Raw genomic sequence first — 24787 nt, forward strand, 5'->3', positions numbered from 1 at the left:
ACTTTAACTAAACCCCAGATATTTAATCCATTGAAACACGAAAAAGAGTGCCAAAAAAAAAAAAAAAACTGCTAGAAGTAAAGAAAAAAAGAAGAAGAAAAAAGGGCCAGAAGGCGCAGCAACATAATAGCGAAATCTGGGCTCTTTTTAAAATATATTCTGCTTCTTACAAAAATCAAGAAAAGGAAAGAAATTCCAATATTCCACAACTCTAAGCTGCATTTAGGTACCAATTCCTCTTTTTCTTTCTGCTTTCCTTTCCTTCCTTTCTTTTTTTCTTGTTAGCTTTGAAAATTTCTTTTATGTTTTCCGAATTTATTTATCTTTGAATTTTGATATATGAATCCGTGTTCCTGCTTAACAAGTTAGAGAATCAAAGCTTCGTTTTTGGGTTCCTTGTTAAGATCATAGAGACCCATGACACTTGAAAGATCTTGATTGAGGTCTCTCTTATTTCCTTGCAATTTCTGAATGTTTTGACTAATTATTTCTTTGGGCCTCGATATTTTCAAACCATAAGAAAACCCATTTGATCTATTTACTTTCTGTATGACCATATTGTTTGATAGTATGATTTTTAAAGGCTATGTAGGTCTTTGGATAAATGAGATTTTAATGTCTGAGGGGGTTCTTGAGTTAACTTTAGTTATTAATTTGTTTTTTCTGTTGTAAAAGTGTAAAAGAAACAGATTAAACTTGCACTTCCATAGGTTAATATTATTTTTTCTATGATTGGGAGGCCAATATGTATGTATGCCTGAATCATTAACGTGTAAAAATGATTTTATTAAGTTGTTGTTTCACTATTCTGTTCTCTTGAACTTGCTAGTTATTTTAAAATATAAAGCCATGTAAATGACGTAAGGAACCAGTTGGAGGTAGGTTTTTGAAGTAATGATTTGGGTAAATCTATTGGTATCATTATTACCGTGCTAGTTTCCATCTAGCAGCATATGTTGTTTAGCATCTGGAATTTGAGAGTGGTTGTTGGACCATTTTATGTTTATTTTGCAATTCTTGTTAAGGTCTTTATATCCTTTGATTTGCAGCATCCAAATAATACTGTAGTCTTCTTGTTTCTGTTTCAATGTTGTCTTCATTCTAATCCATAAGGTACATAAATATATTGATGTATCTGGATTGAATTTTAATTAAACCGCAAATGATTACTGAAAATAGGAAAATACATCCAAATAGTTAACTTGAATTTCCTAGAAACTAGGGCTTTAGTAGAGAGTAACTGTACAGGCTACAGAAGCTTACAAAGTCCTGAGGTAAAGACAATTCCATTGAAGGAGCAGTCACGGAATTTCAATTAGTCCTCGGCTTTCATTCATCTTCTCTGAACTTCAGAGAACAATTTGGCTTCCTATTAGTCAGCTAACTCCCTTGTCTGTGGTGGGTGAATGGGGATCATGTTATGTTTAACATGAACTGTGGAGAGCTGGTTTTTTTTCTATTACCTTTTTAGGTTTACCTTAATAATATTTTGATGGATACTTGGAAGATTATCAGCACAATAAACTCTAAAAGGAAACTTTGTTGTAATTTGATTGGGTTTTTGGGTGGTAAGTATTATATTTGAAGGTTTAGAGTTTCAATGTACTTATATAATTATTTGTTTTCAATCTTATTTTTTACTTTAAAATTTTGGCTCCCTATAAGGATTGCTAGTTGGCGGATTTGAGATTTCAAGAATCTGTGTGGTTCTTTTTCTAGGTTTTGGTATGGAGTTTAAGAAGGTGTTTCTTCAGTTTAACGGAATAATATGGTTGTCCAAGGATCACTGACGAGAAAGAATTTTGCTGTCAGAGTTTACAAGAACAGGTATGTACATTACAATGTCCTTTATCTGGACCTTCGTGGTTCACTTTTTTCTTCAAACTTGGTCAATGAATTTATGCAGTTTGGTAAATGAATTTATTATAGGCAGTATATGTGATTGCCTGAGTTCACTGATGATTTACTTTGGATTTAGTTGAATGCTGAGAGTGGAATCTGTTGAACCAAAATAATTAGGTTGTTAGCTTTCTCCAATTGTTCCTTGTGATTTATGTTTAAATCAACCTAATCTGATTTGTATTGGAGGCTTATTCAGCACTATGTTCTTTGACTATTTCTTTAGTTTCTCTATTCTTCCTTTCATCCTTATTCTGTTTTGCTCAATGATGACATTTTAGCTCGTCACATCTTCTTTGATTGGTTCAAAAACATTGAGCAGTTAAGCTCTTTGATGAAATGCCATTTTCTAAATACTAACAGATCTAGTGGTGATTGTTACCTTGAAAACAACTGATCCTTTTTCTGGTATTTTCTTTGTTGTGCCACACACCTGTGACGTAATTATTTGAAATTCTGGAATGACATCTAAGTAAATGGAAAAAAAATGTTTAACTGAGGGGTAAACTTGTTGAATCTGAAATAACATGGGCTGTTGGCTAGTTATCATGAACTTTAAGAGGGCATTATTACTTTGAAGTTACTGACAGGCTGGTAACTTCAAAGCATTAAATGTTTTGCGAAAACTTATACCTAATGAAATGTTTGCCTAAATCTTGTCATCTCAATGCAATAGTATTGATTTCATTTGTTCTAAATCAGTATGTCTCATGTGGAGCTTGAAACTTGATGAATTGGTTAGATCAATGTTAACAAATAAAAAAGAGATTTGATTAAACTTGATGATATTATCTGTTCTATTCATGCTAACTTGCCTATGATATCAGTTTGACCCCTCTGTTTCTCTTTCTTGTGGTCTCTCTGACCTTTTTTTTTTTGTTGTTGACACAGATCATATGGAGATATCTTTGTTAAAAGCACTTCTTAGTAACATTTCCTCATTTTTAAATTTATCGTCTTTTGAGAAGATTAACTCAGAACCAGTTCAGAAGTACTACCAAAGAGCAGAAGAGATACTAAAGTTGTTGAAGCCAATTCTGAATGCAATTATTGATTCAGAAGTTACTTCTGATGAAGTGCTTATCAAGGCATTCGAAGGATTGGGTCTCTCTATAGAAGAACTGAGAGAGCAATGTGATAGCTGGCAACCCCTCTTGAGTAAAGTTTATTTTGTAAGTTATAAGTTCTATCCTCATTTCGCAAGTTCTCTTGGCGATTTTAGTCCACTTGTGCCAGGAAGAAGTGCTTAACCTAACTTTACCATACTACTGATATGGTAAAGGTTTGATCAATTACAAGAAGTTTTCTTGTGAGGTGCTTGTTTTAGATTATTGTTGCCTTTTACACTTGATTGTTATGCAATAACTTGTCAAATGTATGTGTTCTTTTTCTTCTCACCTTTTCCTGCTTGTTAGTTTATAATGTTTTTCATAGAAGTATTTAGTGAATGTGTAGCTTTTGGAATAAGCTATAGCCGCAAGACCTGATTCCTAGATGTTCAATCATATTCAGGTGGAAAATTGCTATAGATGGGTGCTTTTTTAGAAAAACAAAATATAGAACAGAAATTTTCTTATAATCGTACTTGAATAACCATCTTCTTCTACTTAATATACAGGTTCTGCAAGTTGAGTCATTAATATCGAAGATTCGAAATCCCAGCCTGGAGATAGTCCAGTTCTTGAAGTGTTCTCATCTGCATCTGCCTGATGAATTGAGTTCAGCATCTCTGGAGGTAATATATGACCAAAAGTTTTTGAAGCTTTTACTTTAATTTGAAGCTTGTAATTTTCATATTGTGTTATTAATAAAGCATAATATCGTATTCTCTCAATGATTACCAAAGTGGATTTACTTGAGAAGTCATCTATTGGAGAGTGGTGGCATCTGACCTATACAGTTTTGAGATGTTAGAAAATAAATAGCTGTTCTTTTGATTTGATTTATGAGTTTAAAGAACGCTAAAGAAAAATTCACGTTTCTGGATATCTAACAGTTGGTATGATTGATTGCAGCACTGCTTGCAGAAAATTAAGCATGTAGGATATGAACAGACATCATCTGTCATTAGGGAAGCCATCAGGGATCAAGTGGATAGTGTTGGACCAAGCTCAGAAATACTAGCGAAAATTGCAGAGAACTTAAGCTTGGGGTCAAACCAGGAGATTCTGATAGAGGCTGTGGCCCTTGAAAAGTTGAAGGAGAATGCTGAACAAGCTGAAAAAACTGCTGAAGCTGAGTTTGTTGATCAAATCATTGGTCTTGTAACTCGCATGCATGAACGGCTTGTCCTAATAAAACATTCGCAGACTTGTAGCCCGGTTCCCATACCTGCTGATTTCTGCTGCCCCCTTTCCCTAGAGCTAATGACTGATCCAGTGATTGTGGCATCAGGACAAACCTATGAGCGGGCTTTCATCAAGAAATGGATTGGTCTTGGGCTCATTGTGTGCCCCAAGACACGGCAGACTTTGGCTCGTACGAATCTTATACCTAATTATACGGTGAAGGCACTAATTGCAAACTGGTGCGAGTCAAACAATGTGAAGTTGCCTGATCCCATGAAGTCCATGAGCCCCCTTCTTTTGCACGCAGAGTCTGGCTTGTCAAGGGACTCAAGTAGTGTTCCACGTTCTAGAAGCAGCCAACCAATTTCACCGGAGTCACAGTCTACAAGTCAAACTGATAAAAACCTAGTCACATCCAGTGGACTTAATCGGGAGGGAACCTCCCCGCTACATCCTCGATCTACCTCAAAGGGTTCTTTGCCAGCTATTGATGGAAATGGAGAGTATCTGGATGTTGCAAGAATATCACTAAGTAGTGCTGAAGAGGGATCCAACTTGGAACAGAGAGGTAGCGAATCAGTTGGCCAACCCCCTTTGTCACCTTCTATTAATGAATTTCATAACAATGGACAGTCATCTCTAAATCATGCAAGATCTGACTCAGCATCTAGTACACTTTCTAATTCAGATTTTCCCCAAGGACCAATTGGAGATGCCAATGAGAGTTTGGAGGCGTCAACTCATCTCAGGGCCAATAGTGATGTTAATGGAGAGGTGAAATCTGACTCGCAGCCTGTGGCTAGCTCAGCCATCCCACAGAGAGAAGCTGAGTTCTCTCCTCGATTTATGGATCCAAGATCTCGAAGCCAAAGAATCTGGCGCCGACAATCAGAGAGATTCATTCCAAGGATCATTTCTTCTCCTGGTATTGAGAACAAGGCTGACCTTTCTGGCACTGAAACCCAAGTTAAGAAGTTGGTAGAGGACTTGAAGAGCACTTCAGTCGATACTCAACGAGAGGCCACTGCTCAACTCAGGTTGCTTGCCAAGCACAATATGGATAATCGGATTATAATAGCAAACTGTGGGGCCATTAGCATGTTAGTTAATTTGCTTCGTTCACCAGATGCAAAGACTCAGGAAAATGCTGTTACAGCACTTCTTAACTTATCAATTAACGATAACAACAAAACAGCCATTGCTAATGCAAATGCAATAGAGCCTCTGATTCATGTCCTCGAGACAGGAACTCCTGAAGCTAAAGAAAACTCAGCTGCTACTCTTTTCAGCCTTTCAGTCATCGAGGATAACAAAGTCAAGATTGGAAGGTCTGGGGCAATCGGGCCTCTTGTTAATTTACTGGGGAATGGTACTCCTAGGGGAAAGAAAGATGCTAGTACAGCCTTGTTTAATCTGTCAATATTTCACGAAAATAAGGCCCGAATTGTGCAAGCTGGTGCTGTTAGACACCTTGTGGAGTTGATGGACCCAGCTGCTGGAATGGTTGATAAGGCTGTTGCTGTTTTAGCAAATCTTGCTACGATTCCTGAAGGGAGGACTTCAATTGGGCAGGAGCAAGGGATTCCTGTGCTGGTTGAGGTCGTTGAATTGGGTTCAGCAAGGGGAAAGGAAAATGCCGCGGCTGCTCTTTTACAGCTCTGCACAAACAGTAATAGGTTTTGCAGTCTGGTTCTCCAAGAAGGTGCTGTCCCACCGCTAGTTGCCTTGTCCCAGTCTGGTACACCCAGGGCTAGAGAGAAGGTATAATGCTTCTGCTTTTTTCTTTTTCTTCTTAAATATCACTGCCTTTCTTCTACGTTCACAGAAAATTGTCATAAGCTTCTATTGATTGCAGGCACAGACACTTCTGAGTGTCTTCAGAAACCAACGACATGGTAATTCTGGAAGAGGCTGAGAGTAGGAAAACAAGCTTCATTGCCATCCAAGGTTTTGGGTCTATACAATATGTATACATTTGATGTTGCAAATAATGCATGTGAAGGTTTTGCTGCTTTGATTTACTGTCTATTGTAGAGAAAAAAAAATTATTTTATGGAGGATTTGATTGAGTCCTCTTGTCAATTACTTTGTGTTTTAAATGTGAAATTTATAAATGTGGGGAAGAAATATCATTTCGTACATGCGAGTCTGTCTGGTCTGTTTCAGCGAGCTTTGTCTGAATGATAACCAATGAATAGTCTCTGTCCTGGTTGATGTTCCATGATTCTTTTTCAACTTCTTTTTTTGATACTACTAATATTGAGACTGATTTGTAAGCTATGCTTCTCTGCAGGGCCACCAAAAGTAGGCATTTTATTGGTGTATTTCCTATAACTTTGAGAACCCAATATAACCTCTTTTTTTACTTTTTTGCTTTCATTGGAAAACCATCTAACCAAGTCCATGAGCATTTTGTTTTAAGTGATTTTGCAGTTGATTTTAATCCATTATTTTTTTTCAAGTTCTGATCATCAGTTTCACAATGTCCATACGGTGATTTTGATGGTTTTTATTTTTTTTTTTTTTTTTGTGGGTTATCTGTTTTACTAATAAAATTGCAATTTGGAGATATAATGAACCGATTGGGTTCCATTTGGTCTTTCCTCGACCTTGTATAACACATCAATCTAATCATATCTCGATAGTTTGGTTTAGTCTTTCCTTTTGTTCTAACTTTTCCATTCAAATCACCAATAACGTCATTTAATGAATGATTCTTTCATGATGCTCAAGGTTGAGAAATATCATTCGCTTGATGTTCTTCATCATCATTTATTTCAACGGACTGGTCAACTACTGGTGCTTCAGACGTAAGGGTAAACAGTGGCTCAGTTGCAACTTGCTTAATAACTAGCACAACTAATTCATCATCTGCATCTATAATGAAATCATTAGTCTGCTCATCTTTAACAAACACGTTAAACGTCCCCATAACAGTTTATTGCTTATTGAACGCCCAAAATGCCTTGCTATTGTTGGAATATCCGAGGAAGATGCGTCATCACTTTGTACATTAAAATTTCCCTGATAAGCATGATCTTTGAAAAGGTAATAAGTGCTCCGCAAAACATAAAAATAAGTCATTATAAGCTTTCTTCCTCTCCGCATCTCATATGGTGCCATCCTTGTTTTAGGCTTCAAAGTATCAAAATTTCCCTGATAAGCATGATCTTTGAAAAGGTAATAAGTGCTTCCCAAAACATAAAAATAAGTCACGATAAGCTTTCTTCCTCTCCACATCTCATATGGAGCCATCCTTGTTTTAGGCTTCAAAGTACATTGTTAATCACATGAACTATATTAACAACTTCAACCCAAAACTTATGAGACTCTTGGAATTTAGTATCATTCTGGCCATATCTTGAATGGTTTGATTTTTTCTCTCAACCACACTGTTCTAGAGAGGAGTTCTCGGTGCTAAAAAGTCATGTTGGATCCTTTTGTCGTCCCAGAAATCACAAAAACTCTTTATTCTCAAATCATTTCCTTGATCGCTCTTGATCCTAATGGTTTTCCCAATAAGCTAGCTTTTTCTCATTCATCAACTTCTTGCATAACTTTCTAAAGGTCTTGAACGTTTCAAAATTTTCCCTTAGAGACCTTACTTAAGTGTACCTTGAATAATTGTCCACACACACTAAGACGTATCTGTAATACCAATTATTTGCCTGGGCCCACTTCTAAAAACAATGAACCAAAACAGAGAGTAAAGACCCAAATAAAGAGTCCATTTTTACAAGCCCAATATCATTAGCTGGCCCAAAACCTAGGTTCTACCCTAGCCCGATTTCAGCATAACCCAAAGCAAATGTTCAGAAGCAACAGCCCTAGCCGCATGTGCCTCCAGCAGTCTCCAGCTGCCGCAAGATCCGGAATCGACCTTCTCCACGCGCGCCGTACTCTCCATGAACACCTGCAAAAACGGACTAAGAGTCCACAAAGGAAAATAACAGAATAGCAACAAAAACGCAGCAAATATTGAGGAGGAGAATAGATTTCTATTGAGTTTTTTATTATTTTTTTCATTTCGGCTATAAAAGGCCATGGGAAAAATCTGTAAAGGGAGGGGGAGATTCAATATCAACAAGCAGAGATCTTGATAATACAAAGAGAGATTTAAGGTTGAAACATTTTTTTTTTCTTTTTGGCTTCATTGTTTCGATTTATTTTTCAAAATATACAACAAATAATAAAAAAGAAAGAGGGAAAAAGAAAGGATCTTACCTGGGGCCGTCACGGTGTCCCCTCTCCGTCACAATCGGAGGCCGGGGAGTCGTCGGAGGCCAAGGGACGGCCTTGACTGAGAGCGGCGGCAGAGAAAACAAAGAAAACCCTAGTTAGGGTTTGTTTTTTTTTAAAAAGAAAGCAGAAAGTTTTTTTTTAGGAAATATTTTAATTTTATAACAAAATTGAAACGACGCCGTTTTAGGGGAGAGGATCCGCGTGTCGACCCGACCCGGTTTCAGGATCCGCGCGTTTTCCTTTAAATGGTCTATTTGCGCATTCGGCCCCCCTAGTCTTGCTGTGTGTTTAAATTAAGCTTCTGATTTCTTTTAAATTTTCTCGCAAGTTTTATTTCTGTCTCAATTTGGCCCATGCTGCTGCGCAGCGTTTTGGGAAGCGGGAATAATTTCCCTTTTGGTCCTCCATTGTCGCTTGCGCATTCGAGTTGGTCTTTTTTTATTTATTTCGAATTTACCCCCATTTTTCTGTCTTTTGTTCAATCTGGATCATTTTTTTTAACTATTTTATTTTTAAATGTTATTATCGTGATTATGCTCTACCATTATTATTTTTTGTATATATTTTTTGTTATTATTATTAACATTATTATGGCCATAATTATTATCATTTCTATATTTAGACACGCATCTTTTATATAGTATACATATACATATTTTTTTATATTATATATTTAAACTTTATAAACGCATGCATATTTTTTTATTTTTTTTGGGTACGTTGTTATATTGTTTTTTTCATTTTTATATACTTTATATTTTATAGATATACATATATATTTCTTTTATTTTGTAAATATATACTCATGTGCATACTTTTATCCTTTTATTTTATTTTCATGATTTTCATATACATATATACACGTTTTTTTATTATTAGTTTTTTTAATATATTACATTACTTTTTATATGTATCCTTGTATATGTGTGTTAAATATATGTATACACATATTTGCAAATTTACTTGTAAATTGTACTTATATATATATTTTATAAATATTTATTCACTTATGTTTTAAATTAAAGTTTTTGTATCATATTGTACATTTTTTTAACATTCCCTTTTTGAAAATATAGTTTGGTTTTAACCATACATCAAAATCATTTTCTCTTGACTCAAAGGTTTTTTTAAAAAAAATAAAAAGTAATATTCAAAGTTTGGGATTTTCAAGGGAAATTGAGCCCTAACGTATTGGGTTCTGATTTTCTTTGATTATCCTAAATAACCGAGAATATTCTTTATTCAAAATGCATGAGCATAAAAATCATTTTTGGGAACTTAACTTGTCGTGCCCTAACGTATTGGGTGTGGCCTGTCACTTCCTCGAAATGAAGATTTTCGCATAAAATAAAAATGATATTCAAAGTTCGAGGATTATGAGGAATTGTACCCTAACGTATTGGGACTCGATTTCTTTACATGACTTGAACAATTGGTTATCCTTTTGCAAATTTCATCATTCAAGCTTGTTTTAAAATATTTTTAACTTTCGACACTAGGACATCAAATAGTCAATTTGGTACCGATTTTGGGCGTTACGAGGGTGCTAACCCTTCCTCGTACGTAACAGACTCCCGAACTCGTTTTCTCAAAATTCGTAGACCAAAATAATTTTTAAGGTGAGCCGATCACACATTAATAAAGGATCGGTGGCGACTCCAGATTTATTTTTAAAGTCGACAACTAAAATTTTTGTTTTCAAAAAAGACGGTTTCGACAATATCTTTTACCACTCAAACTCTTAGTCTGCAACTAGGGATGTGCCTCACATTGTTGCTTGCCCTTCATGCATTCTCCACACTTTGGGAATGCCTCCCTTTAACTTTGGTAATCTCCTTACTGTATAATACTTCACTAAATGTTGTAGGTCTTTGAAATGAACATGACTTAGTCCCTTATTATAACAGCCTGATTTTTAGCGGTATCAAAAAAGGCGGTTTCGAAATTTCATTTTTATAAATCGAGTCTGTAAATATTAAATATGAATATTTACGGGGTTAATATAAAAATATATTGACGTTTGGTCCATCAACTTGTCAATTAAATAGTTAATTTAGGTACAGGGACTAAATTGTAAAAGTCCAATTGTTATATGTTTTTAATAGACCAAAGGCTTGAGAACTTAAATGGCAATTAACCAAAGGTCTAAAATGGTAATTACACCATTTTCCATAGGAAATTAGTGGATGGTGATGAAAGAATCCATTATGTATGTTTAATGGATTATTAAGTTAAACAAAGCATGATTAGTTTAATTAATCAAGTTAATTAATCCTTAATCTTACTATATAGGTTAAAATAGTGTAAAAAATGTCATCTTTTTCATTACTCTTCTCCATTGCCGAATTTGAAAGAAGAAAAAACGTTTTGAAGCTTTTTACAACCTGCCACTAATAAGTAAGTGATTTCAAGTCATTTTCATGTAATTTTTATAGATTGGAGGTCATGAGAACTTGATTTAGCTAGCTTATGCACCAATTTATAAAATTGTTAAAGTTTTAAAAAGTTTCCATTGTTAATTTCTTGAAGAATTAGGCTTGAAATTGATAAATTTTAAGCTTAGTTTATGAAAAAGATTAGATTGTAAAGTTTAATTGTTAGTTTTGTACATTAGGGACCAAATTAAATAAAATGAAAAAATGTTATGAAATTTTTGTAGGGACAGGAAGTAGAGGGTCTCTAATGAATATATGTGAAATCGAATTTTAAATCGAGGCTCAAAATTAAAAGTTATGGCTATTTCGAGTTCAAGGATTAAATTGAATAAAATATAAAATTTTAGGGATATCAAAAAATGAGTTTATGTAGGTTCATTCATGTCATGACATAATATGAAAATATTTAGTATTGATGGGTTGTATAAAATAATTTTATAGATCAAGAATTTGATCAAAGAGGAGGTAATTGAGGAAAAAACTAAAATTGTTCATTAGTCCTTAAAGAATAAACTTGTTTACTGTTTTGAATAGGTAAGTTCATATGGAATTTATTATTTTAGGTTGTTATGTGTTTGGTTTTATATATGTATGTTTGCTTATGGATTGGTTAGTTGCGAATTGGTATGGAAGGCTAGGATTGAATTGAATTGAAATGTGACGTTTATATGTGTAAAAGATGCCCATGTGAAATTAGTAAAAAGTTAGGATACGATTGGTATACCAATAGGATTTTGTGCACGCTTGTACGTGATTTATTACAAATGTTAACGAGATCCAACATTCGTTGCGGATTCTCGAGTATTATGTGACACAAGTTTAGCTCGGATAAGTAACCTAATGTGTCATGATATTGGTTTAGCCCAGATGGGTAACCATATATATAGAAATGTACTTAGCTCGGATGATCAACTGGTGTGATATAGTTACTTGTGTATCTGAGCCTGTTTACTAGGGTTTATCAGGCGAAACGGTTTAAATGAAATTGAGAATTTGAAATGTGATGAAATGAACTTGATATTCAAATTGAAAAGTCATTGAATGGATTAAATTGATCGAATATGCTTTTGAGATAAGTTACATGAAAGTGACACGAATTGACATGTTAAGTACTTGTAGTATTAAATGATCTTGATTATAAATCAATGCTTACTTTATTGGTGTTTCAATTGTCATATCTAGCCAAAGTTATGCCAAGTTAAGGTAGCTTAAAATTTTAGGTAAAAAATAAGGTAAGCTATGTATAGTACATATATGCTTACCCTTGTTGTTTTATTTCCCTTATAGATTATCACCTTACGGAACTCGTCAAGCTGGACCACCTCGGAGCTCACACTATCACCAAATTGGTAGTTATGCAATCATTTTGAGTCTAGTGTTGTGGCACGCATATAAGGGTCATGGTGTGTGCCTTAGTACTTGGAAGAGTTTACTACTAGGCAAGTATGACATAATCCATTTTGTATAATGTGATGCCTTTTTTATTTGGTAAATACATGGTATTGGCTATGTTTTATGCTAAATTAAGTGATAATATATGTTTGTATGTTTGGCATGTGGAATGATATAAAGTAAGGTAGATAAGATAACTAAGTTAAGGAATTATTGAAATTGACATATTTGAAAGTATGTAGGAATATGTATTTGAGACTTGATTGTTGTTGTTCATATTAGTGGCCTATAAGTCATTAATGCATTTAAGGTAAAGAAAAGTATGTATTAAGGTTGTATGGCATGCCTTAATGTGTTTTGAAATAGGCTTATTTGACATTTTATTGAATGTATTGAAATGAATAGATTTGTAATAGGTTGAGCTCATGTTGAATTGGTTTTTATTAGAAATGGTTAAATGATTTTGTCACACCCCAATTTATATTTGTTTGCTTTGAGAGCTTAGACAAGAACAAGTATCTGGCCTAGTGGTTAAGTAGTAGTAGAATTGCTCTTGTGACCTGAGTTTGAGTCCTCTCGTACATTTTTTTTAAATTTCAACAAACCTTGTGGTTAACCCTTGATTGCCACTTATGATGGTGGAGATAATGTTGGTGTTGACCCATCACTTGCTCATCTTGTCCTCACCTTTCCCTTCTCTTTCCTTTTCTTTTGTTTCTTTCCCTTTGCAACATTTTGTTCACATCTCTCCCATTTTTCCCTTTTGACTTTTCTTTCCTCTAATCTTTTCCTCTCTATGGTTGCCTCTTTCTCTTTTCCTTGCCTTTCTCTCTTTTTCTTCTTTTACCTACTCTTTTTGTTTGCACCACCACCCATACAACTGTACACCATCATTTCTTCCTTTGTGCTGCCCATATCTCCACCTTGTACCACCAATTTTTTTCTTTGTCGTCGTCTATTCTGTTGGGAAATGTACCTATATTGTTGTAAACATGTAACTGTTTCCTATCTATTTGAAAGATGAATAAATAAATAAAGTTAATTTCACATTTCACTATTATGTCTTTTGTATTTATATCTTTTATATTTTGCATGCATAACGGAATTGTGACAAGTAAATATTAGCTCATTGATTGTTTAAAGTTCAAACTGAAGATAAGTGGTATTGTAAGAGCGTTTACATTGCGAGAAAGACAACTTACTTTAGTAGATAATCTAAATAAGTCTGTAATCCCGTAAAAGAATCAAAGTGGCCATTTGATTCAAATACTGAGAAGGATCATTATGTTGTTTACAACTTCAATTAGGGAGATGGCTAGTCATGGCTATCAGAGCAGTTGAATCCACGAGTAGAGACATAGATGTATTTATTGGTAGAATGATACATTGGACTAGACCCAAGATGAATTAATTCTGAATTCGCTTGTGAGTTAATTCACTTGTGACTCTTATGGTGTGATTTACCTAAATCCTAAGTTAGTCACTGACCATGCGTATGCAACTCATGTGATTTGATGTAAGTAGAGACTTATGCTCTAAAGATGATCAAGCCCATAGTCGGTATGTTAGGTACATGACTAGTGTATAACATGGCTTTACTAGCAATAGTGGAATTTATAGCTCAATTAAATATTTAGTGATATCCTCTCATTTACATTTTGTGGATTGAGAAATATGGAACGTGGCCACGGGTTGCTTGTTCTCGAATGAGCAATTTATCATAGTCATTTGTTGACAGTGATCATATTAATCATTAAGAAGACACAATTGTGACAATGAGATAAAATAGAATTGTATTGAGTGAACAAATTTAACTCAAAGGAATCAAGGATATCATATGACGGTAACACACACATGACGAGGTCATTGGACAAAGCAGTTGGATGAATTGCTTTCATAAAGAGTATACAATAAGGAGTTTTCAATCATGGTACTTCTTGTGCACTGACTTTATGATTAAGTAATTGTGAATTATCGGAACGATACTTCTGGACATAATTTCAATCACTAGAGCCTAATTGTACATGTCTGATTGGTCCCTCCGCTAGCTCAACAAAAGCTCGATCGGACTGCATTTGAATCAGAAGAGAATTCTATGACTTTGGGAATAATTTAATTGAGTCGATATATTCGATGTGGAATTAAATTAGGTAGTCATGAGAATTGTTCAACTAGAGAATTTGATTAAAAAATTTTCTTGAAAAATTAATTTGGAAAATCTAAGTAATTTTTGGAAAAATTAATTTTGATCAAAGTAAAATTAAATTAATCAAATAAATTAAAATTAATATGATATTTTTGGAAGTTAAATTTCAAGTCAGACAATTGGTCAAATGGGTAATAGGACTTGAAAATTGGACCTGAGATCGTAAATTGCGCTCGGAAGCCCAAAACCTAGACCAAGACGTAGACCTAAAAATTGGTTGAATCGGGCTCGGTATATTAAACTAGGTTGACGATCCAATCGATGGATAGATCGGATCGGTCGGGTCGTCATTGACCTGGACTAAACTGGCTAGGGTTGTGTACCTGCATCACCAAACACGGCAGTGCCAGTGGCTGCGACGGCATCGTCCCGATGGCCGATGACGGTTGGTCGTCGGTGGTTGAGTAGTGGAAGAGTTACACTCCTACTGGGACTCTATCAGAGAATTTGATTTCAGATTAATTATTCCAAAAATAATATTATTTTAATATTTTAATATTAAATTAAATTTAATACTTATCTTAATAATATTTTATTAATTTAATATTAAAGTGATTATCTTAATATTAAATTTAATTTAATGTTTATCTGTAGATTAACATTCTATTATTTTAATAAGATTTAATATTAAATTTAATCAAATATTATATTAATTTAATATTAAAGTGATTAAGTTTAATAATAGTTGTACTTTCTAAACTCTCATTATATAAAGAGAGCATTGGGTCATTATTTACACACACTTGAATTCAAGAGAAAATTGTAGAGAGAAAATTCTATGAAGAGATTATTCTAGAAAATTTCTAGAGATATTTTTCTGATTTACAACTTGACCCAAAAGTTTATAGAAATTACAAAATTACCCCACTGATAATTTTTGTGAAAAATTTTCTGATTAGTGAGCCCACACTTGGCAGACATGAGCTTGAGGATAGCGGAGAAGAGTACTCGATCGAAGCACCCATCCTTAACGAATCGAAAAGGTACAATTTTGATTAAGTGTTTATTACTTTAGATATCACAATCAAGATATTATTTTGGAAATTTTTTTAAAACTCGAGTGTTTCCATAAATTTATTTTCTGCTACACTTTCCAAACTCGTTTTTTCCAATACCTCCTCCCTTGTCTCCCATTTTGCACCTTCACCACCTGTCATTGTCGCATTGCCACCGCATCGCTGTCGTGTCACCACTACACAGCCACCGCGCCATCATCGCACCGCCACCGCCATTCTTCTTCTTTTAGTTGTAGCCAAATCTCCCATTGTCCTTATTTTTTTATTTTTCTTTGGCCAAAACTCTATTCTCTTTTCCTCTTATAATCCATTTCAAATTTGTGTAGCGTAAGTATCCTCTAAAAGTAGATATAGTAAATAGATCTTATTTATGTCTTGGTCAAATCTAATGTTAATGTTAGTCGAATCTAACATGTGATGTTTGTTATGTGTATTTGTCGATTAAGGTGCAGATTGTTAGAGTATGCCCAAAGACTAATCATGAGATGATTGTAATCACTTACTTTTTTTCCTTGTTTATTAATATAAAACATTGCCATTATTATTTCAGTTTCTTTTTCTGTGTATAAAAATAAATTGAATTGTAATAAAGTCATAAGAAAACATGGTTATTCTTACAAAGTCCCTAGTCAAGTATTATTGTGGGCTTGGATAATAATAATGCATTGAGACTAATGTGTAGTTAATTGATGAAAAGGAGTTGTCATTGACATAGGGATGTCAAAATCAATACATGAGTAAGTGTTAGAGAATAATATATTGGATTGACCCGTTATGAGTAATTTGCTTGGATTATTATGTAATAGTCACAATATTGCTCATAATGATAACTAAGTATATGATCCTCAGACTTGAGATCATTATTGTTCCAACATCGTGAGTCATATATTTTGATGCAGTCAAAACATCTACCGTAACAGGTTGTACTATAAAGACTGATTTTGGATATACCACAATCCATGTAGTAGGATATGGTTGATCAAGATAGAATTGATCCTTCCTACATAATAGGAGCAATATCTTAGGCCTCTTGATGGAGTGAGACTAGAAATGCATGGACATGCTAGAATAAGTTTATATGAGATATCACACTTATTTGTTTATTTTTGTAACGCCACAAAATTTGAATATTTGATTTGTTAGATTTTATTATAATTAAGTATCTGCTTCTGTGGTTAGGGGCATTGATTTTGTGTTTGAGGTCATGGGTTTTAATCTCATTTCTTAAAATTTTGCTATTTTTGACCCTATCCCTAACTTTAGTTTTTGGATTTAAATTTTATTTTCGGTCTTTTCATATTAGAATGAGCCTGCTGGTTCAGTGGTATGGTATTAGCTTATCTTTGAGTTTGGTGTTCGAATCCTTGTGTAAGCAGGTTGACAATATTTTTGCTATTGTTGTTGAGTTGACCATGTAGTGGTTGTGGTTTAATTGAACTTTGTTTATGGGGGAAATATGATAAGTTAGCATATTATTGATTTGGTTTGAAATTGGTTTTTGTTAAAAAATATATTAATATTTATGTTATTTTTAATTTTTAATTAATTTTATTTTATTTTACTTTATTTTTTTTCCAAATTCCCCTAATCCCACGTCTCCCACATTTTCCTATTTTTCCCATTCATTGTTTTACATTTCTTCCAGTAAAGGAATTTCAAAATCTATTCCTTCCTTTTGCTCTCTTTCTTTAATCTTTGTCCTCTAATCATTTGGTTTTGGATTGTTGCTTATTTGATTCTATTTTATTTCTTATTTCGGCTTGGTTGGCTTCAATCTTGTTAGGTAAGGGTTTTTTTTTCTATTTTCTTGGCGAGGGTGTTCGTTTGGTTTGGGGGTTTTAGAGTTGCAAAGTTGTGTTGTTAAATCTGTGTTCTATGTTAGCTAATCGATGTGTTTTAGGGGAAGATTGAGAGCAGTTGGGTGTTCTTCCAGCGACCTAAGTTTCATGTAGTTCCTGTTCCTTTAATGGTAAGCGTATGAATGCGTTTTTTATAGTGTTGAATGAGTTTGTTGTGTTTGATTCTAGATTAATTTTGTCTCATTACTGGAATTGATCATGTTAAATATCGTATTTAGGTTATGGGAGTCTTGTGTTCGTATTCACATCAAAATTGAACTAGGTGTGTAATGAAAAACCCAAAAATCAGCAAACGACGAAAGCTAAAAATCAGTACTATTGATGACACACGACCTATGCCCGGTCATGTGGTAGGTCGTGTGTCGTGTGAGCCACACGGTCTGGGCCAATTGGACCGTGTGGGCCACACGAGTGTGTGTGAGATCGTGTGTCAAGCCGTGTGGCCCAAAAAATCAAAATTTTCTCTAGGGTCGTAAACATCATTTGGATTGATCGTAGGCCTTCCATAGGGTCGACATGTTATAAAATAAGCTATAAAACATGAATTCTAATCATCTAGAAGCGTAAACTTAGATAAAAATACGTACGTTTGAAATGATATAAGATAAGTAAAATATGTAATATGTTGTGTATGAACTGAAAAATGTTATGTGTGACTTGATATCCGATAAGCATGATTAGAGTTTGATATTGAGCATGTATGACATATACATATCTGACATTTGATATTTCTGTATGTGCATTTGGGATGAGAGTTATGTATATGGAAGAAGTGTGGGCAGTATAATAACCTGTCGTATTTGTTGGCTCAACCACACATATATCTCTACACGGCGATAAATCGCCTAATGATCTGGCAACTAAGCTGCAAATATTCTGAAAAGTGTTATACCAACACTAAGTGGTGTGTAGGGTTGGATGGGTATTTAATACCCTATATGATGTGTAGGGATGGTCGGAGATTGTGTGTAGCGAATGGGGGTAGGATTGTAAATTTGCTTCTGATTCGGTTTCTATATGTGATATATGTTTTGTATTTGCTCTGTTAAGAGTTATGTCTGAAATTTAATTTGTGATGCTGATTTAATAAGTTACACACTGAGTTTCAAAAACTCACACTTTGATTGTCTAGCACTTTCAAGTAACCCTCAGACTTAGGCGGATCGGTGCGACGGGAGCTTGGTTATAATATTTTGGTACATTCGATTTATTTAAATTTGGAATTAGGTATTTTGTAAATTTTGAACTGTTTGGACACTTGCGACTATTTTGATTTTGAACTTTAATATCGTTGTTCTGCTCAAAATTGATTAACCATTTTTGTTGACAAAGCTTGGTTTTCTTGCAAAACAATATATTTTTAAACAACAAAAAGTGTTTTGCAAAATTTTTCGTGCTAAATATTTCTGTTGCAAACTTATACGATTTGGAAAATGTAAACAAACAATAGTTTCACAAATCAAATAAGAAAGAGATACTTTCAAACAACCAGGTTTTTATGTAATAAAAGCTAACAATGGTGTCTTTACAAAATCATCAAATTCTGGGTTTTCAATTGATTTACAGTGACATCTCGAGATTTGGCTATAATGTCTAGGCCGAGTTTGGGGTGTTACATTTGGTGGTTTTAGAGCCAGGTTGAAAAACTCGAGTTGTGAAATTTTGGGTTCAAAATTTTGTGAAAACTATTTTCCAAACAAATGTCATTTATGCTTTAATCTAAAAAATAAATTTAAGGAATGCCAAGTCTCTAGCGCCGATCCTGTAAGTACTTCTGACTTAGTTAACCTTTTAGTTTAGAAAAAAAACTCTAAAATTATTAGAACTATTCTGCAATAGTTAGAGACTGTAACAAATTTCTTAAATTCTTTTTATAACTTTCTGAGCATAATATATCCATTAATAAACACCGGAACTGATACATAAAAATCTGTAATGTAGATAAAAATACAATGAATGCACGTGGAACTCGTAGAAGAGGTACCCGTGGGCGTAGCAGGCGTCGTAGGGGGCTCGAGCCGAGCCATTCTTTTTGGTCAGTATGCCCAATTTTGATACAAGTGAAACACCGAGTACACCTACTACTGAGATTGGGTCTATGACTTAGACGGTGGGGATGATGCATTGTCCGAAGCCATGTTGAGGGTTTTGGAGAGAGTTGCTGGGCCCTATTTGAGATCTGGGAGTCGTGGGTCAGAAATTGAATGACTTCGGTCCGACAATGGTGAACTATTTAGTGGCGTTACTAGAGTTGCCTTGATTGTGGCCGAATATTGATTGGAGGCCACCCCGAGTAGAAATTGAAGGGTGTAGTATTTTTGCTTTGCGACAAGGCATACCAATAGTGGTTGACGGTTAAGGAGGGTACTCAGCTTAACCAGATTTCTTGGGAGTCTTTTAAGAACTCCTTCTAAAGCAAGTATGTGGGGGTGAGTTATGTGGAAGCTTGTAGATGCGAGGTTTTGGGCCTTACTCAGAGAGATAGGACCGTAGCCAAGTATGAGATCGAGTTTCTAAGACTGAGCAGATGTGCTCGTGGGCTTGTGTCGATTGATTATGACAAGTGTATCCATTTCGAGGAAGTGTTGAGGTATGACCTCAAGGTTCTTATAGTCCCGCGGAGGGGTGTGTTTTTGCCTTCTTGATGGACAAGGCGAAGTTTACTTAGGAAGTTAAGCACACCGAGTGCGAAAAGAGGGACCGGGAGAGAGGTAAGATTAAGAAGGATTCAGAGCCCTCTAGTTCTGTTCAGAGGCCTAAAAAATGGGCCAGATTTGATAGGCCTTTGAGGGTTGAGGCTCCTATTACTCCTATTGTGGTTCAGACATGTGGAAATTGTGGTAGACGCCATTTGGGCGAATGTTGGAGGAGGTTGGAAGCTTGTCTGCGATGCGGGTCAATGGAGCACTGCATCAGGTATTGTCCATACTGCTCTGATCAGGTGCAGGCTCCAGCTCTGGGTTTGGTTCAGCCTCAGAGGGCCGTACGACAACCACCTGGTGGTTGTGGTCCGGCCAGGGGTGGTAACGATATGGGTAGAGGTCAGAGAGCACCGGGCAGAGGTGCTAATTAGACTAAGGCTAGAGTAACACCCCTAACCCGTATCCGTTGCCAGAATAGGGTTATGGAGTATTACCGAAGTTTTCAAATCAAACGAACATAAATTTCAAACATTTCAAATCATATAAATAATCATATTAAAACCAATCAAAATCAACATATTGTCCCTTATACGAGCCCTCAAGTCCCTAAATATGTATTAGAAATAAGTCGAGACTAAATCGAAAACTCCAAGAAATTTTCAAAAAATAATGAAAATTTTCAATGCTGCAGGAGTCATACGGCCAAGAGACATGCCCATGTCTCAAGTTGTGTGAGAATTTGAATTAGGGATAGATGGCCGTGTCCTAGATTGTGTAGCTCACTGACTTGGGTCACACGGCCAAGCCACATGCCCGTGTGCCAGGCTGTGTACCCTTTGAAATACCTTCACACGCCTGTGTGCCAGATTGTGTGCTAGGTTGTGTAACAGCCTAAATTGCAACCATTTGAAAGCTACAGGGGACACACGGTCGTGTCGCCTGACCGTGTGTCACACATGGCTGAGATACACGCCCGTGTGGATGAAAATAGGTCATTTTAAAAGCCATTTTTCTCACCCATCTTGGTATGTACCTACAACAAAAAATGCACATATATACAAGCCATAACAAGGCACCAAAATCATGCATAGTCAAGCTATACACATATGGTATAATCACATACAACCAATATCCCTAAAAGCTCCTCAAATGAGAACATGTAAGCATGTATAATCATGTAATCAATTTGGCCAAAACTGATCAACTAACTTCCAACAATGTTTGCATCAATACATACCATAAAATTCACTTACTAAAAAAACAAACCATTTGGTATCAAAATGCCATTCTATAACTAGTATCAAATAACCATATAATTTATATATAATAAGGTACCAATTTACCACATATTATACATATCAAAAGACACATATACAATATGCATATTTAGGCTTTCATTCCATCTTCCAACATTCAAACAAAACAAGCCAAACATCAACCATATTAATATCCATATTTACATGCCAAGACTAAATTCATTTGAACACCAAAATATAATAACTCAAGCCAAACCAAATGGTCATTTCAACAATCAAACATATAGGCCAACATTAGCCAAAATATCTATACATGCCATTATAACCAAAATCAAACATTCGAAAGTACCAAAAGAGCCGATGGATAGTGTGATATAGTTCCGACAAGCTTTCAACCCGAACGAGCTTTCGATACACAATAAGACACAAAAAATGACACAGAGTAAGCATATAAGCTTAGTAAGTTCATATAACATAAAACCTAACTTACCATTTCAATATATAATAGGTAAGATAACATAGCATAATCCAACTACACTTGGCCAAAGCCTAAACATTTACACCAAACATGTTAGTCATTTAATCATATAACATAGGCTATGTAATCAAGGGTGAACATAACATATAATTATATCTCATATACAAGTATCATCCATTTCAATTCTCAATATGCCATGTAGCACTAATTCAATATAATTCACATATGTCCTTGTATTATTTCGTATCGAACTCTCACCATTTTGTATCAGAGTAGTGCCCATTGAATCGTTTAGAATACCGCGGGATAGCTCACACATAATGTGCTAACTCATATAACTGTAATCCGTCAAATCTTGTACATGAATGCTCACACGAGTTATGAAAATGGGCCTGCTCACACGAGCTGTAGATTAAAACGTAGCTACACGATGCTGCTCACACGAGCTATGGAGTGTCTGTAACACATATGGGACCTCAGTTATCTATAGGACGTTCATGACCAGCAATCGAATCATGTAAACCCTAATGACATGTCATTTGTACCCTACGAATGTTTAAGGTTCAAACGGGGCTCGGTAATTATCGTACGTCGTTGGATATGAAATCGTGTGTACATATGGAAATTCAAAATTTATATATAATTCAATGTAAAACATATAAACACAATTTAATCACACGAACTTACCTCGACGAGTATACGTAAATACAAAGGCAATTAATCTAAGACTTTCTCTTTGCCCCGATCTAAATCTGTACAAGGTCTGTCTTGATCTAAATGGTAAATTTAACTCAATTTAATATGTAATTTATTCAATTTAACCCAAAATCATATTTTGGAAAAATTACCATTTTGCCCCTATACTTTTAATTTCTTTGCAATTTAGTCTTTAGCTCAGAAAAATGGAAATTCATATAATTCCACCACAACCCATCATAGCCGAATATCAATTAGGTCCCTAAAAAGCCCTATATTTCATTTATTTCACTATGTAAAATTTTCTATTTTTCAATTTAATCCCCATTTGACATTTTCATGAAAAATCACTTAACAAAAGTTGTTTATCTAACAACAACTATCCATTTTCTTTCATAACTTATCAAAAATCATACACATTAATTAATGGAAAAACCCTAATAGTTTAACAGTTTCAAAAATTAGTCCCCGGGCTAGCTAGATTAAGCTACAACGATCCCGAAAAGATATAAATTATTAAAAACGGAACAAGAATCACTTACAATAAACCAAGGAGAAGTTGCCAAAATTAAAGGCTCAAAAATGGCTTCCCAAATGCTATCATTTGGTTGAAGTTGAAGAATAAAAGATGACAGCTTTGTCCTTTGTTTTATTTAATTATAACTTTATTTACTAATTACCAAAATAACCTTCACAATTAATCAAAATTTCCGTAATGCCAAGCCATGTTCATCCACTAACACCATTTGTGTTCTAATTACCATATAAGGACTCAAAATTTAAATTTATATAGCTATTTAATACCTTTAGCTACTAGAACTCAACTTTTGCACTTTACGCGATTTAGTCCTTTTTATCAAATTGAGCATTTAAATGGTAAAATTTCTTAACAAAATTTTTATATGGTATTACTATCATGTTGTAGGAAATAAAATAATAATAAAATAAATTATTTGGCTTTGAATTTATGGTCTTGACACCACTGTTCTAATTTTACTAAAAATGAGCTGTTACAACTAGGGCTGCTACACTAGTTTATGTGGCTAGGCGCTGATAGGATAGAGACACTGTAGATGTTATCATTGGTACATTTTTCATTGGTTCTGTACCATATTTTTTATTAAGATATATTGGTTCAACACACTTCTATATAGCTAGCTCTAGTTCTATAAACTTGCGTATTTCTGTTGAGAGCACTTTTGGTAAGGTTTCTGTGATCAGTAAGTTGGGTCAGTTAGTTCGAGTTGATAGGGTTTATAAGAGAGTTCTGTTGGAGATAAAATGGGTTGTATTTCTAGATAATCTAATGAAATTTCTATTCAGAGAATTTGATCTAATTTCAGAAATGGATTGGCTTGTGGAACATTGAGTCAACATGGATTGTGCTACTAAAAGCGTGATTATAAGATCTGAAGATGGTTTAGAGGTTGTTATGATCAACGATCATCGAGATTACTTATCCAATATGATCTCTGCTCTTATGGTCGAGAAGCTAATTAAAAAAGGGTGTGAGGCTTTTCTGGCTTTTTAGCATGATTCAACTTCTGTGGGTTCATCTGTTGGGGATATTTAGTCCGTTAGAGAATTTTGGGATATTTTTCTTGAGGAATTGTCGGCGTTCCCTCTGGATAGAAAGGTCAAGTTAGGTATTGAGATTCTACTGGGTACACCTTCAGTGTCCATCGTTCCCTACCGCATGGCATTGAAGGAGCTTATGGAACTAAAAGCTCAACTTCAGGAACTGAAAGCTCAACTTCAGGAACTTCTCGATCGAGGGTTCATTTGACCTAGTGTGTCTCTGTGGGGAGCACTAGTTTTGTTTGTAAAGAAAAAGGATGGTATAATGAGAATATGTGTGGATTACCGCCAGCTGAATAAATTGATGGTAAAGAATAAGTACCCACTTCCGAGGATCGATGGCTTGTTTGATCACTTTCATGGGGCCTTTGTGTTTTTTGGGATTGATCTCCGTTCTGGGTACCATTAGCTTAAAGTTAAGGAGATTGATGTTCAGAAAACTACTTTTTGGACTCATTATGGGTAGTATGAGTTCCTAGTCATGCCTTTTGATTTGAAAAATGCACCGGCTGCATTCATGGACTTTATGAACTGTGTTTTCCAGCCATAGTTGGATTAGTTCATCATGGTCTTTGTCGACGACATTCTGGTATACTTTAAGACTAAGGATGGTCATGATGAGCATCTTAGAGTAGTTCTTCAAATACTCCGTGAGAAAAAGCTCTATGCTAAGTTGAGAAAATGTGAGTTCTAGTTAAAGGAGGTTACTTTTCTAGGGCACGTGGTGTCTGCTGAGGGGATCTGAGTCGATCCTAAAAAAAATCGAAGCTGTGTTTGAATGGAAAAAATCAAGGAATGTG

At 34.9% G+C, this 24787-nt stretch overlaps 1 protein-coding gene and 1 long non-coding RNA gene across 4 annotated transcripts; one reads left to right on the forward strand and one right to left on the reverse strand.

Annotated features, from left to right (window-relative positions):
* On the forward strand, nt 1-6326 carry LOC107900225 (U-box domain-containing protein 4). 3 transcript variants are annotated; one of them, XM_041103977.1, is made up of 7 exons: nt 14-226; nt 1720-1827; nt 2791-3071; nt 3518-3634; nt 3915-4755; nt 4876-5948; nt 6043-6326. In XM_041103977.1, the coding sequence occupies exons 3-7, from the start codon at nt 2796-2798 to the stop codon at nt 6100-6102; spliced, it is 2367 nt and encodes a 788-aa protein (XP_040959911.1). In that variant the 5' UTR covers nt 14-226; nt 1720-1827; nt 2791-2795; the 3' UTR covers nt 6103-6326. The 3 variants fall into 3 exon arrangements, with proteins under 3 accessions (XP_016681416.2, XP_040959911.1, XP_040959912.1); XM_016825927.2 differs by having other exon boundaries at nt 1-226; nt 3915-5948; XM_041103978.1 differs by lacking the exons at nt 14-226; nt 1720-1827; nt 2791-3071 and adding an exon at nt 3379-3411 and having other exon boundaries at nt 3915-5948.
* A 766-nt stretch (nt 6327-7092) lies between these two features.
* Nucleotides 7093-8946, reverse strand: LOC121223050 (uncharacterized). The gene is made up of 2 exons (XR_005920392.1): nt 8412-8946; nt 7093-8100 (listed from the first exon to the last, which is right to left on the reverse strand). It is a non-coding gene; the product is annotated as an uncharacterized lncRNA (long non-coding RNA).
* Nucleotides 8947-24787: the final 15841 nt, after the last annotated feature.

The sequence above is a fragment of the Gossypium hirsutum genome, chromosome D11, assembly GCF_007990345.1.
Source record: "Gossypium hirsutum isolate 1008001.06 chromosome D11, Gossypium_hirsutum_v2.1, whole genome shotgun sequence".
Taxonomy (NCBI): domain Eukaryota; kingdom Viridiplantae; phylum Streptophyta; class Magnoliopsida; order Malvales; family Malvaceae; genus Gossypium; species Gossypium hirsutum.